Here is a 15,154-nt window from a genome sequence, read left to right on the forward strand (position 1 = left end):
TTGTTGTTATTACATTTGTTTTCCGTATCGTTTCGGTGAAATTTAATAAGACGTTTATTCGCGTGCGTGGGCGAGATACACGGATTCCGAACGCATTTGAATCTTACGGGAGTACCTGCCGTGTGAAAATCTTTGAAGAATGTGAGGGTGGTATCGAAGATCAGGTGAAGCATTGTGATCGGTAGAATGAAAAAAACGGACCGAGCTGTACCTGCTAAGAGCTGCATCCTTCGGAATGGTCGGTGCATCAGTCGACAGGAAAGGGAGCATTGTGGTAACGAGAGAGAGATGAGAACAGGCCCTTTCAATGTGAGCAACAGCTCCTACGGTCGGCAACCTTTTCCGGCCTGGTATCGAAAGTAAGCTAGCCAGTGAATGACCGAGTATGTGTATATGTACTCATGACTATGAACGCGAGAAACAAGAGAGAAGAAGAGGCGATTTAAACGTTTCCTTTCTTCTTCTTCTTCTTCTTCTTCTTCTTTTTCGTGCATTTTCTTCTTCCTTCTTTCTTTTTCTTTTTTAATATATGTAATATATGTAACTATTAGTTTTGACATTTTTTTTAAATAATGATAAGTTTTTCGAAATAATTTTTTTTTTTTAAGATTTTTAATAATAATAATTCGAATAATTCGATGATGAATGATTTCAATGCGATATTTTTTTAAAACTCTTTAAAACAAATTAATATATTTTTTTCCGAAGAAATGAGAATGGAAGGATGCATATAAGATTTTATCGATGAAATAGCTATTCAGAAGAACAGAAATTAAAATTTAAATTCGAGGTAAATGTTGTGAATCGAAAGAAGAGATGTGATTGCTTTTGATATGTTTCATATATATTTAGCAGCCGGTAAATATATCGGCGAACGATCGAACAAATGAACAGGCGGATGTAACGAAACACGGCGGCAAAGAGGCAGAAAAGGGCCCCCCATAGCGGTTGCCTTAAAGAGTGGATTCCGCGTTCCGTTCTCCCTACACGCCCTGAGAAGATTTAGGCGGGCCCTTTCCCAGTTACGGATTGGTCGGCCCTTTCCCCCCACCACGCGAGACTAGCTCGTATAAAGACAGTCCTTCCCGCCACGCCAACCAGTTAATACGCGACTCTTGCGGTGTTCGTTGGTGTATCGATCTTCAGTAGTGCTTGGTGTGACGTGTGGCGAGTTATCGCCCAAGCCTCTGTACACCGTCATTTCTTTTGTTGATGATAAATATTAATCATTTTGTACGGTCACAGTGTGCTTTGTGTGTATATAAATATTTTTTTCGATCAATTCGTTTCATGCGTGATCTCATTGTTTCTTTTTGAGTGTGATGTATTGGGAAAGTGTTATGGATTCGTGCGATGTTTGCCAATGTACAAGGTATGTATCATAACAACAATTTTTTTTTTTTTAATTAGATACGATTAAAATGATTGAAACAATTTTTTTTATATATAACAATTTTTTTTTTTTTTTGACATACTCGTATACGTACAGATATAAATTTCAGTGAAATAAAAAAAAAATAAATATCTTCCGTGTCAAAATTTTAATTTCTTGTAATTCTTATTTGTTAGTAATTTATTTCATACTCGTGTTATAAAATTATATTAATATAATTTTATTAAAATCAAATAGCTATAGATTGTCTTTCATTTTTGGAACTAATGGCAGACTGAATGATAATTTCTAAATTTATATTATTTATAAATTCAATTACAGTTAAATAAATACGTTGTCACAGAAATTAGAATATTTACGCGCTTGTTAAATACATATGCTACATGTGCGCACGCGCACATTATTGGCGCGCTCACGTTATTCCATAACTTTCTCATCTAACATGTAGGCATTTTGGCGGTAACTGTATAAACAGTGTTCGTTATAATAAAACGACAACAATGTGAATAATAAGACAATAATGTGCTTTTTTGTATATCGTACAGTTTAGTTATATAAGACACGTATACATCTGTAAAATATTAAATTAGTGTAACGGTAATAAATAAGGGAGAACAATAAAATGATCAGTTTCGAGGCAAGGCATGGATATCGTCGTTCTATTGATAAGTAAATACCATTTCGTTTCGAAAAACGTCAGTGACAAGGTTTCTAAAAATAAATTCAGTGAAATTGATGTGTGTATAATTTTTTTCACTTCGTGAAATGTTAATTTTCTAATTATAACAAACCACGAATGCCTATTTTTATGTACTGTAAATATTGAGGTTAGGTTATTATCGTTAAGCCGATATTATTTTCTTTTATGTGTGCGCAAAAAATATATCTGTATATCTACATATTAATTATTTACTTTTCTTTACAGGCTCTTTAAGAATGCTTTTAAAATTAAAAATACGGATGATATGGTAAAATCTAAACCAAAAGCACGACGACTACTTGGCATGGGTTCGCGTCGCTTTTCCAGTCCAGAACCAGTATCGCCATCTTTCGATAAAGAAAATAATAGCGTCGCTTGCATATCGCATACGAGTGCTAGCCCTCAAAAGGTACATATATGTTATATTTTTTTCGTTTTTTTCTTTATTTTTATTAATTTTACACAAATATTTTTTTCATTAAATTTTGAAAAAACGTAAAATATTATCTTTTCGTTACATCATATATTATTATTTATCAATACAGTGTTTTGAATACGTTTAAAATATTTATAATGTTTATAGAATTCATGACAATAATATTCTTTTCCATTATTAATTCTTTTTTATCTTCTTAACAATACGCTATTTTATCATTTTGATCTAAATTTAAAGAAATAAAATAATGAAATAGCGATCATTTTGAACATCAACGAATAATTAAATTTAATTTGATAGTATTTGAAAATCGGAAAGCATCGCCAATATTCTAATTTAATTTTGTCTATAATAGATTGTCGGTGTAAAGAGGCCCCGTCATCCGTTAGAAGATTGGGATCCTAATAGTCAAGATAGCGGATATGAAGCAAGCTTTCTCGAAAAGGAAGAAAAGTCGAAACGAGATAGGTTTCGATTTGTGGAGCCTCTTGCTGTTGCTCCTCGTCGAATGTTTGAATGCCGAAGCCCAATGGAATCTCCGATACGATCATCGCCACAACGAACACGAGTTGCACGACCATCATTATTTCGAAGTCTTTCATCCGGTTACGAGAGTATGGATGATGGATTCAATGAGTTGATAGATGAGAATTCCGACGGTACGACGGAATTGCCGAACGGGATTTCAACTCTTCTTTGCGGCGATATTGTAAGTTGCGATGTAGAAAACGAAACCATGATCTCTGACTCGAATCCGAGTACACCCGAATTTCCACGTACCAACAATGGTGCAAGCGGTTTTAGGCGTTCATTGTTATTACAAGATGAAAGACAAGAGGACCGGAGAAATTCATCTCTTTCAAAAGTACGTTCTTGTTTGTTTCGTTCTCCGAACGCAAGTTCGTCCACTGTAAATCCAGGTTTTGAGGATACTAGCCCGTTGGCGTCGACGATACCTGTGACCCGCCGTAGACGAATTTCTTCCGATTTTGTTGATAGGAACGCTATTGCGAATTGCGGAGTCGAGAATAATTCTCCATTATTCGTTCGAATGTTTAAACGACCAGATCCACCGATTAATGATAGCCCGAAACTAATAAAAAAATCACGAATGTCAAACAGTTTTAACGATATTGCAAAGGAATGCGATGTAAATGAAGGCATGGCATTTGATGTGAAGTACGTGCAAAGAAATTTCTCTTCTTCAGAATCAGTAATGCCAACAGCAATAGAGACAACAAATATAGAAGTAGATGTAGAAATGGAATCGGAAACGGAAACGGAAGTAAAGTCAGAAGATGAAACACATGCGCACATTAAATCGGCCATACATCGTAGTATTACCGACGCTGATCTTACAGGAGATTTTAGTAAACCGTGTGTTCTACCATTGGCAGTCGGTCACCACGAAGACTTGAAATCGATTTCCGTCGATACATTAGCTGCCTTGATACACGGAGAATTTAGTGATCGAATTGGTTCATTCAAAATCGTAGATTGTCGTTATCCATACGAGTTCGATGCTGGCCATATTCAAGGCGCTTTGAATCTTTATAGCAAAGATCTTATTGAGCAAATACTTTTGGATCCGTTGACAAATAGGCCCGAAATTCAACCAGATACAAATAAAAGAAGTATTTTAGTGTTTCATTGTGAATTTTCGTGGGAACGCGGCCCAAATCTTTCACGATTTTTGCGTAGTTTGGATCGGCAACGTAACAAAGAACATTATCCCGCTCTTTATTATCCAGAAGTTTATCTTTTGCACGGTGGATACGAGAAATTTTACAAGGAACAAAAGGCGTTATGTACGCCACAGGGTTACCGACCGATGAGACATCCTGATAACCAAGCTGACCTTAGACAATTTCGGAACAAAAGTAAAAGCTGGCAAGGTGAGAAGTCAAGAATCGGTGGTAGTGCAACGCGAAATAATCTAAAACGTTTAGGTTTCTAATTCTCCGTTTTTCTCTCTTTCTCTCTTTCTCTCTCTCCCCTCCACTATCTTTTCTTTCTTCTCTTCGTTTCTTTCTTATGTACACTCTACCAATTCTTGTCTTTCTCACTCTTGTTGCTTCATTTTCATCAACAATTGATAATCGATTTGGGGTTGAAAGAATATGATCCGGTATAAAAACGCATATAAGTGCAAATTGCAAATAGTAGATAAAGTGAGATATAAAGAAGGAACATTTTTCTTTTCATGCTATTCTCACGACAAATGTGTAGTTGTTCCTATTTTACTTTTTTTTGTAAATAATGATAGTTTGTTTTGTTCAAATACGCTTAAATTTTTAGTTAAACAATTTTAGGAAGAGTGTACTTACACGTTTTTATAACAAAGAATAACGATAAAAGCATTAAGTTAATGCAGAGAAGAATACTTGCTCACCTTTATTACCCTCGTGAAATAAAGTAAAATAAGATAGTGGTAGAGCAAAACGAGTCGATAACGATGATTATATTCTCGGGCAGGTTTCCCATTCGTATGTATTCAATATCGACGTTTTTTTTTTTTATCAAATTCGCGTATATTTTTGCACGGAATTTAATGTCGTTGTTGCTCGGGATACTCTGTTTCGCCAAAGTCTAGCGTGTATACACCAAATGTATAAGAAATGAGCGAGAAATTATTAGAAGATTGAAATGTCTTCGAATGTGCAAATTTATTTGTTATGTTGAATGTGGTGATGACGTACGCATGGTGTGTATTCGTGTATGTAACGCATGTGCGCTCGCGTGCGTATATGTGCGTATATGTGCCGTATGGTGTGTAAAGAAAGATATTAAAATAATCATATGTTACATGCATTTACTTATTTTATGTAATATGATATATTTCAAACGATTAAAAAAATCTTTATTTCAATTGTATATTTGTTGATTTATTAAAAAATTGAAATTCAAAAACAATTTATCAATTTTCTATTCGAAATAAACTAAAAAATATTATAGAAATCTTCAGTTTTTGATTAAATATTCTTTTAAATTGTTTTTTAACAAAATATATCTTATACTATCGCCAAGTCCAGTATCTCAATCATATATTGGTTGTACTATTTTTCCGTTATCATTCTATAAATATATTTTAAAATCAAGAATATAGTATTTATTACCAATATCTATTATGTTTTTTAACATTAAAGATTAAAGTACTTTAAAAAAAAAATGAAAAAAATGCGTTTGATTTATATTTCATTTATGATTATATACTAGCAGCAAGTATAGCAAGAAGAAAATAGACAGAGATAGAATAAGAATTGATTATCATTGCCATCTCTTAAGTAATAAAGACAATTCTTTAAATAATTTTTGCAAAAACACTCAAATGACGTTAATTCTTAATTCTTATTGTAAAATTAAAAAAAAATTTTATTTATTTTTGTATCATATATACATATCATATTTTATATGTATATATTTTTACATATACATAAACAAATATTTTTCTTTTTTTTATTATTCAATTTATTCATTACATATATTCTTATTTTCTTCTCACATATTGCTATTTAAATAACTTTTAAACTATATATAAATATAATAAAACATAACATTTAATTAACATTTATGTTGTTTCTTTTTTAATTTTTAATTATTGACTAAATATATTTTGTCAATAATAAAACAGCGATCAAAATGTTTCCATCAGTAACGCCATCTCGCGTTTGGACACTCGAAGCTCCGACTTGTTACTAGCATAACATAATATACAAAGAGCTATTCGAGGTCGTAGACAAGGAAAGCAAGATTGTGCGAAAAGGATAGAGAGTATCTTCCACCATTTCAAAGATGCCACATGGAAAATTTGTTAATTATTCGTTTTCTATTCAAAATTTCATCACTTTTAACTTCATACTTTAAAGCTAAAGGTTCACGCTAGTTTATTTTATCAATTTTAATATAAAATTCTTTTTCATTATTATTTATTATTATTATTTACTACCAATTAATGCATCATATATTCTAATGCATGAAAGACGCCATATTGAAAATTCATTAATTACTCGTTTTCTGTTAAAAATTTCTACATTTTTGAGCTTGTATCTTGAAGCTAGAATTCTAAACAAGTTTCTTATATCAGATTTAATATAAAATTTCTTTTAATTAAAAATTTATTAATGATTAATATGTTATATCGAATCAATGCCAATGATACGCAATAAATTTTTCATTAATTTTTCATTATTATAACATTTATTTCTAAATATTATTATATGCATTTGAAATATTATTTTTTCTCCTATATTCATACATAAATTTTATTTATAATTTTGCTATAGTTTAAATGAATAAAATGATTTATATCTGGATTTCAGACTGGAATTACTGGTTTGCAACTAAAGATAAAATTTTTAATCAAAAACAAAAAAATAAAATTAATTAGATTCATTTGTTGTTTTTCAAGCACACAAATTTTATAAAATATAGATTAAAAAGTAAATAATAATAATAAGAATAAAGATAAGAAAAAATTAAAGAATCAGCACCATCTTTAGAAATGAACATAAGAAGATAAAAAGAGAGAATAATAAGAAAAACAGAAATAGAATAAGAATTAACCATCAATGCCATCTTTCGAGTACCAAAGACATTTCTTTAAAAAAGTATGTTTCTAAAAACGTTTAAGAGATGGCATTGATTTTAAATTCTTATCTTTCCCTTCGAGGATTAAGAAATGGCGCTGAGAGTCAATTCTTATTTCTATCCTTCTATTATTTTCTTATGTATTGTCCTTATGTATTGAGTTTCATTTGCGGCAATCAAGAGATGGCGCTGATTTGACTATTTTTACTCTATCTCCGTCCTTCTCACACTATTTATTTCATGAAAGATATACTAGATGGTGCTTTCGTCAATATTGAATTTTTATTCTATCTCTTTTCTTATTTATATTTATTTTATAAAATTTATGTGTTCAAAAGATACTTTCAATATCTCATTAATTTTATTGTTTTTTTTACCTGCAAAGTCTCATTAAATATTAAATACATCTTGTCTGTGCTTAAAAATTCATCACAATAGATTAGTTCTATATATTACTGTTAGATGTCAATGTCTATTAAATATATAATTTTTAATTATTAAATGACAAAAAAAATTAATTTTAAATTATTTTTATTAGAATACGTTTTAATTTTAAAATTAAAAAATTTGAAATTTATTTTAAAAGAAATTAATATAAAGAACTGTTCACAAGATTTTTCAAGACTGATTCGAATATACGATTGGTTAGCTATGTCAAAATCATAGTTATAGCATTGAACTTGTGTTATATAGCTTATTCAACGAATCAAGTTATCAGATGTAAATAATACTACGTAATTAAAATCTACAAAAAGCAGAAGCACATATCTAAGATACAAAATAGTAAGCTATTATTTCGTATATTATTTATAGAATCATATCATTATAATGAAGAATATTCAAAATATAAAATCATAATTTTCGTATCGTCATATGTATTATAATATTTAAAATTTTAATACGATTGAAGATTTTTTTACCAGTTAATTATTGAAATTGCAATATTTGTAGATATAATTTTTATCATTTCTGGTGACTTTATTCGTTGAATGAAGTATAGTTAGAAGGAACGTATAAAAGAAAAGGAACAATCGATTACGTTTGTAGTATACCGGTCTTCTGAAATTGGTACAAAGTTATATTAGTTTTTTTGATTACATTTTTTAAAACGTTGTATTTGTATTAGTTCGTATTGGATGTCATGTCACTGCTTTTCATTAACACAAGTAATACTTAATTAAATTGAACTGTATTGCATTTTCTTTTTTTTTAAATTTGTTGAATAATAGAATAGAATATAACGCGATATTTTTTTTTTTATTTTATTTTCGACACATTCATTTTTTTATTATATCTTTTGTTTTTTTGTAATGGTCGATAATATCGTCGTAAAATATTATACGATTATTTAGTGTTGAATAAACTAATTGTTCCAGTTGCGTATTAATTATCTTCAATAACCTCAATTTTACGATTTGATCACGATTGATTAAAGAGTGAATTAATTTTTTGCTTTCTAAATTTCTTATTTGTTATTATTCGATATATTTTCAGCTTCTCTATTCGTAAGAAAACCTCTCGTTGAAATTGGAACTCGTCTTTTATCTTCCATGGCTCAAGCGTTGCAAACTCATGGTGTCGTACCCGACGTTATAGATAAGGTTCCAGAAAATATTTTAAAGGTTACTTATCCAAATCAAATTTCCGTTGATATTGGCAAAGTGTTAACACCAACTCAGGTTAAAGATAAACCTAATGTTACATGGGATGGTGATACGAATACTTATTATACTCTTTGCATGACTGGTAAGTCTTTCATTCCATTGAAATTTTTAATTAACAATTACTTAAATTTAAGAATCGAATCAATTTATTGTATTTTGCTCATAGATCCAGATGCACCAAGTCGTAAGAATCCAAAATTCCGTGAATGGCATCATTGGCTAATAGGAAATATTCCTGGTTCGGAAATTGCCAAAGGAGATGTCCTTTCTGATTATATTGGTTCAGGTCCACCAAAAGATACAGGACTTCATCGTTATGTGTTTCTGTTATATAAACAACCTGGAAAGCTTACGTTCGATGAACGTCGTCTAACTAATCGAAGCGGACAGAATCGTGGAAATTTTTCCATTCGAAAATTCGCTACAAAATACAAATTAGGTGATCCTATTGCAGCAAATATGTATCAGGCGGAATACGATGATTACGTTCCACTTCTCTACAAACAACTTGAAGGCTAAAAATATTTATATATAGATTCTTAAAGATCAGTACGCAACAACAAAAATATCATATTATATTTTATATTAAACGATTGTTTATGTAGTACCAATTTCTTTTCTTATTATCCTAATATAATGCTTGTATACATATATGCATTTACAATGCAGGAAAATAAATGAAATAATGATGTATTATTGCATTTCTTAATACATTTTATTCTATTATTTATATAATACTTATATTATAATATTATATTATAAAATATAAGTATTACCCGATAACTAAAATTTTTCCAAATCGTTTGATAATATTCAGAATTGGTTATCTGGTATTCATTTCGTATCTATGTGTACTAAGATACTATTTAATAGCAAGGAGATTTTCAAAAGAGAGAAGATTGTGAGAAGAGAAATGTTACGAAATGTTTAAGAGGATACGAAAGTTGATAGAAAGTGGGGATGAGTGGGGATTGTTTGACGACAAATGAAAAGAAAAGGATACGAATTCTTGTCAGGTTATAAGTTAAAGGAGGGGGAATAGGCTGTGAAATAAAACGTTTCATCAGAGTCAAGCATGTCATAGTTCGACGAAACTAAGTGCGATGATAACAAAGATGAAATACTTTATGATACTAGGTATTTATTTTTAAGAATGAATCGGGAATTCAATTAGTTTGGTTAATTTCGTTCATTGTGTGTTAAATATGATATAAAAATATGTTGCAGGAATTTTCGCCTGCAGTATCCACATTATCACGGCTAAGGATATTCGTACGGAATTTGAAAAAGCGCTGATTGTACCGAATATATTAGACGTAGCACCGGTGGAGAAAATCGAGGTGCAGTTTTCATTGATAATCATAGTTAATGTTGGAATATATGCGTGTATATGTGTATACGTGTTTGTGTATGAATCAAACTGTTCCTAATTATAAATATTTGTTATACATACATATTGTATACATAAATATTTGATTTTATCATCGCATTGCGAATGAATTATATTAAATCTACAAATTCAACGTATATAATAATATATATAATAAAAATTTATATTGCAATAATTCATATATGAATTTGAATTAGGTGAAATATGGGGACAAGAGTGTTGATTTGGGAAATGAATTAACTCCAACAGAAACACGACAGATTCCAGAAATTCATTATAAACACGAAGGAGGTGTACTTTACACGTTAGTAATGACAGGTAAGATTGATAGACTAATTCAAAAAATAATTTTTTGAATTTAGTGTTATTATTATTTAGTGAATTTAAAGTTTATTTAAAAATTAAAATTAATTTTAATTCGTTTTTAAAAAAGAACATGGTATTACATATATAGATACTGTATTATTTTATCCTAGTGGAATTCTCGATGTTTGTCATTCGACTTGGTGAAAGTCGATGCGGACAAACCTGTTTCTTTCATACACTGGTTCTTGTTTGCCGTTCAGTTGATGATTTAGCGATCGATATATAGTAACTATTAAAATGTAAATAATGATAAAGAAGAGGATTGTGTTTTTCATCTGTTTCTCAGATCCTGATGTACCGACTAGAAAAGGATATAATAGAGAATTTCGACACTGGTTGGTCGGAAATATTCCGGAAGAGAATATTGCCAAAGGAGAAGTATTAGCTGAATACGTTGGTCCAGCGCCGCCAAAAAATACTGGGAAACATCGATACGTTTTTCTCGTTTATAAACAGACTCAAGGATCCATTACGTTCGACGAGAGAAGGTTAAGCAACAGGTAAAATTGAGTTTTTCGTTTTCACATGATTTTTAATCGCATCATATTTACATCGGTTTTGTACATGAATTTCAGAGATGGTCCTCAACGAAAGCGGTTCAACGTAAAGAAGTTTGCAGAAAAATATAATCTGGAGGGTCCAATAGCAGGAAACTTCATGAGAGTTGAATATGATGATAATGTGCCCGCGTATGCGAAGCTTTTAGGATTTTAAGGATCTCAAGCAATTTTAAATCTTTAACAATTAATTAACAAAGGATATTCTTTTTATTAATATTCAGGTGATGGAACATATTGCTTGTACAAACATGACTACCGATCTATAATGAGAACGGTGAAATGATATTAATAAATGTTTCATAAGACAATAGATAGGAGAAAAATCCGTCGATTCCTTTATTTTTCGTTGATTCTTGTTACAAATATAAAACGTATTCTATATAGATCTCGCAACTCGTGGATGGCTTTGGTTAGCTCTTGATTTTCCAAGTTTATAAATCTGGATCATCTCGAGCGGAGTATGTTGCTGGTCTCGTAGTTTCTTTTTACCAATATTTGAATTGGTTAACAAATTTGTAAACAGATATCGATAATAATATCCATTTATCATATTGCATACAATGACTAGAGTATGTGACAAGCGTGTTTCTCTATATGCAAAAATTTTTTGAGAGTTCGCCAACTGGTCAAGTTCGTTAAAAAGCTGAGAGATAAACGCAAAACGTGCTTCTCGTTTTCATCGCAATAATCGATTGCTAAGTTTAGTACGAACATAAAAAGTAAGTACGCTGCTAAGGATATTATACACTTCAATAACAAATTGTAGGATATCGATATCGATAACTCGTCGACGCGAAGGAACTTGCTTCTTGGAAACGAGCATGTTTCATTAGAGATAAAACAATGAACGATGCAAGGATAAAAATGGGATGGGAGCGAGACACACGAGATTTTGGAACAATTGGGACAAAGAAGAAACAGGAGGGGAAGTGGGAGGGCAGAAGGAAATAGGCAAGGAGATAAAAGAGATAATGGAGAAAAAAAGAAGAAATTGAAAAGGGAAGTTAAACGGTGGAGAGATTTGATCTCACGGTAAAACGAGATCCGGATAAACAGTAATGTTCCAACAAAGCCGATGATCCCGTGTGTCGCCCCATCCGCCGTTACCTTTTCTAAGTTTCGTCTTTTTCGCAGTACCAGCTACAGTAAGTGTCAATTGAGTAGGAAAAAGATGTTCTTGGGCAGCTTTTAGAATGTTTTGAACCTTTGCTATCACAGCGGTCGATTCACAATTGGTCTTCTTATGATGGACTCCGCTGGTATTGACAACATTCACAATAGAAACTTCATATTCATAACAATATATGGGAAAAATAAAGAAGAGAAACGACTTACCATTCTCCGATGTGAAAAACCCTAGGCGCTCTCATCATCATCGTGATCAAACCGGATTCCGTACGAGGCGCGATTCCAGGTCCTTTACTGGGAGGCAGACAAGTTTGCGCGATATGTTGAAGGCTCCAATCCCAATTGTAATCATCGTACGAGCAAAATTGAGCGGCACACTTTCTCAATTTGTTCCACGTGACACGATTGAACGCCATACCCATGTTATGCTTGCTCGAGATCCAAGGGATCACTTCAGCCTAAACGGAATACGATAAAGGCAATTTTTCTTTTGTATGGAATGTAATAACACCTAATATCGTGATTTAGGATTATTAAGATGAAAAAGAAAATCGCGGAACGATCGGTGCGCGTGAGCGCGTGCGCGCACGCGCGTGGATATTATCGTGCATCATTAACGTTTCAACTCACTACGCGGCGCACCAGTTTGTCGTTATTAACATTATTCAACAATGTCGAACATTTTTACAAGTAAGTAGTTTTACAAAAAAATTTTCCTTCTGTCGGATTATATCATATGATTTGAGAGTTAGATTGGCGAAGCGATGTCACGATGTTATTAGTTCGTTCTTAGTAAACGAAACGAATTTGTAAAGCGAACAAATTTTAGAGAGAAAAGCTGAGAAAGCGACGACGCGTGCGTGCGCACGTGCGCGGCTGACTCGATAGAAAGAGAGAAGAGATGGAGAGAATTTCGCGCATAACGGACGCTCGTCGAAAGATGTCGGCAACCTTTTGATAATGATTGTAGAGTTCGGGTAGGAGCTGGAAAGCCCATGCGGAGGCGGATTGCATTGTCTGTACGTTCCGTGCCACGGACACGAAGGCGGCAGCGCCAGTGCTGCTATTGATGCTATTTCCAGTAACGGTGTTGTTCCTGCCGTTGCTCATTCCCGTAGGAGTGCTATTGCTGGTGCTGCTGGTGCTGCTGCTGCTGCTGCTGCTGCCACTGCTGCTGGTGCTCGGAAATATACCGATTCTTCCACCGCCGCTGCCAACGATGTCTTCGGCTTTTGCTGAATGTTGCCTCGTCGATGTCTCCCATCTCTTTAATCCACGTAGTAGTTCCTTTTGGAGGGCGCTGTTGACGCCAAGGAACTAACGGATGAGGCGTGCGTGAAACATCGACACACAGATATTCAGACTGAAATCGAACTCGATATGCATCCAACGATTCTTACGCGATCGCGGTTTCGTTACAATGAACAATTTTTTCCCTATCTTTCGTGCAGCTACGTAACTTTATTCCCAATCCTTTTCGATCTATTCCTATCGTTAATTATCTATCTCTCCTTCCCTTTTGTAATATAATTAATCTTATTGAATGAAAAAGAGGAGCGGGATAGATAAGAGCAGAGCATAGCAAGAAGAGAGAAAGAGAGAGAGAGAAAGAAAGAGAGCGCACATATTAGATCAAACAATCGACTCACGAAAATCACAATGATCGAACCATCGAAGAAAGAAGGAATCACGCGAATTGAGGATTCGAGAAGCAATGAATTGCTATGCTATTCCAATTATTCGTATATATATATATGATACATATATGATATATATATCATATATATATATATACATATATTTGTTAGGGAAGGAGTCGTAGAGTTCGCGCACCGAACGAATAAAGCGAGTAAAGTGGTTGGAACGATTTGAACGATTTGAGCGATTAGATATATTAAAGCGGTTAGAGTGATTGGCGAGATGATTAGTGCGATGTGCGCGAGTTTCTCACCTTTCGGCTGAAGTCGGCAAAATAATTATAAGTTTTGAGATAGGTGCCCAAGGATAGGACGTTGCATCTTTTACAGGTGTGTTTACAGGTACGTTCCATCAGCCTAAGAACGTGTAGGAAATCCTCGGCAACGTAATGATCCTCCTCGAGAAAGAGAACCATACCGGTATGATTCTTGGTAATGGACAATTGATCGAAGACGCGATTTGCTTTCCACCACCAATGATGTTTCGTCTGCGTAAATTTTGCTTCTCTATAGTGTCCATACAGATCCGGATGCTTGGCATTGATGCAACCAAGATTGAGAGCTCTGCGTGATAGAAGAGCAATGTAAAGTGAAGAAATAATGGGAAATAAAATTCGTGGAATTATTAAATTTATTAAGTAATCGATCGTTCGAGACGAGTAGCATGATCGATAAAAAAAAAAAAAAAAGAAAAGAGATTATTACTCACTGTTCTTTTCGTATGTTTCGAGGACAATCGTTCGGATCTTCGCCTGGAAAACTTCGTGGATGAGTTTGTATGCTGTGGGGATAAAATATTTGCATGACGCGACAAAAGTCGACACTCTGTACGAGATAATTGATGTCCGGATGCCAGACGTCGTGACTGAAGACCAAAAGGGTTTGCTCGATCCCTTTCGCTTGGGCCAACGACACTATCAGGTGTCTGAGGTAGGTGAGTCTCGTGTGCACCTGAATCACTATTATAGGAGCGTCGCTAGCCAACGGACCGAACGACTCCTCGTTGTACACTCTTTGCTCGTTGTTCGCTTTTTCTATGTTACGACGAATTTCCGCTATTTCGAACTCGGTTAACATTTCCGTGCTTGCGTTCATTAACGTCGAGGAAGAACCATTTCGACGATCTTTCAGAAACCTGGAAGAATAACTCTTTTTCTTTTTCTCCTTCATTTCTTTTTCCCCACTTCCTCTTTTTTTTTTTTTTTTTTTTTTTTTTTTTTTTTTTTTTTTTTT

At 33.0% G+C, this 15,154-nt stretch overlaps 4 protein-coding genes across 16 annotated transcripts in view; 3 read left to right on the top strand and 1 right to left on the bottom strand.

Moving 5' to 3' along the window:
• LOC102679179 (M-phase inducer phosphatase 2-like) overlaps positions 1-15,154 on the top strand; it is a 34,806-nt gene that overhangs the window by 16,816 nt on the left and 2,836 nt on the right. Inside the window, exons 1-3 of one of the 6 annotated variants that reach the window (XM_031511026.1) lie at positions 26-359; positions 2,319-2,502; positions 2,885-5,403. In XM_031511026.1, coding sequence (XP_031366886.1) covers positions 187-359; positions 2,319-2,502; positions 2,885-4,486 — 1,959 coding nt within the window. In that variant the 5' untranslated portion in view covers positions 26-186 and the 3' untranslated portion in view covers positions 4,487-5,403. Of the gene's footprint in view, positions 1-25; positions 360-1,080; positions 1,373-1,815; positions 2,063-2,094; positions 2,101-2,318; positions 2,503-2,884; positions 5,404-15,154 lie in introns of those variants that run through there. The other 5 variants (XM_006608105.2, XM_006608106.2, XM_006608108.2 and 2 more) reach the window with 5 other exon arrangements.
• LOC102678873 (protein D2-like) lies at positions 7,746-9,479 on the top strand. Of its 3 annotated transcripts, none has more exons than XM_006608103.2 (3): positions 7,746-7,899; positions 8,611-8,862; positions 8,947-9,473. In XM_006608103.2, exons 2-3 carry the CDS (start codon positions 8,667-8,669, stop codon positions 9,297-9,299), a joined length of 549 nt encoding a protein of 182 aa, XP_006608166.1. In that variant the 5' UTR covers positions 7,746-7,899; positions 8,611-8,666; the 3' UTR covers positions 9,300-9,473. The 3 variants fall into 3 exon arrangements, with proteins under 3 accessions (XP_006608166.1, XP_006608165.1, XP_006608164.1); XM_006608102.2 differs by lacking the exon at positions 7,746-7,899 and adding an exon at positions 8,064-8,184; XM_006608101.2 differs by lacking the exon at positions 7,746-7,899 and adding an exon at positions 8,102-8,282 and having other exon boundaries at positions 8,947-9,479.
• On the top strand, positions 9,666-11,758 carry LOC102678742 (protein D2-like). Its single transcript, XM_006608100.1, has 5 exons — positions 9,666-9,917; positions 10,008-10,120; positions 10,368-10,488; positions 10,823-11,036; positions 11,112-11,758. Exons 1-5 carry the CDS (start codon positions 9,884-9,886, stop codon positions 11,248-11,250), a joined length of 621 nt encoding a protein of 206 aa, XP_006608163.1. The 5' UTR covers positions 9,666-9,883; the 3' UTR covers positions 11,251-11,758.
• The window catches only part of LOC102678607 (alpha-1,6-mannosyl-glycoprotein 2-beta-N-acetylglucosaminyltransferase), a 14,723-nt gene continuing 11,095 nt past the window's right edge, over positions 11,527-15,154 (bottom strand). For all 6 annotated transcript variants that reach the window (XM_031511048.1, XM_031511053.1, XM_031511057.1 and 3 more), the window contains exons 5-9: positions 14,631-15,056; positions 14,176-14,485; positions 13,176-13,541; positions 12,432-12,682; positions 11,527-12,352 (exon numbers count right to left, since the gene is read on the bottom strand). In XM_031511048.1, the coding sequence (XP_031366908.1) occupies positions 12,124-12,352; positions 12,432-12,682; positions 13,176-13,541; positions 14,176-14,485; positions 14,631-15,056 (1,582 nt within the window). In that variant the 3' untranslated portion in view covers positions 11,527-12,123. The remainder of the gene's footprint in view (positions 12,353-12,431; positions 12,683-13,175; positions 13,542-14,175; positions 14,486-14,630; positions 15,057-15,154) is intronic.

This window comes from Apis dorsata, unplaced genomic scaffold, assembly GCF_000469605.1.
Source record: "Apis dorsata unplaced genomic scaffold, Apis dorsata 1.3 scaffold_29, whole genome shotgun sequence".
NCBI lineage: Eukaryota > Metazoa > Arthropoda > Insecta > Hymenoptera > Apidae > Apis > Apis dorsata.

Excerpts from the sequence above, each read along its gene's own strand:
- LOC102678742 (XM_006608100.1), top strand. The coding sequence starts at position 9,884 with ATGATAACAAAGATGAAATACTTTATGATACTAG. Across the intron at positions 10,121-10,367 it reads CACCGGTGGAGAAAATCGAG|GTGAAATATGGGGACAAGAG; the intron begins GTGCAGTTTTCA and ends AATTTGAATTAG. Across the intron at positions 11,037-11,111 it reads GAGAGAAGGTTAAGCAACAG|AGATGGTCCTCAACGAAAGC; the intron begins GTAAAATTGAGT and ends CATGAATTTCAG.
- LOC102678873 (XM_006608101.2), top strand. The coding sequence starts at position 8,258 with ATGTCACTGCTTTTCATTAACACAA. Across the intron at positions 8,283-8,610 it reads ACTGCTTTTCATTAACACAA|CTTCTCTATTCGTAAGAAAA; the intron begins GTAATACTTAAT and ends ATATATTTTCAG. Across the intron at positions 8,863-8,946 it reads TTATACTCTTTGCATGACTG|ATCCAGATGCACCAAGTCGT; the intron begins GTAAGTCTTTCA and ends TTTTGCTCATAG.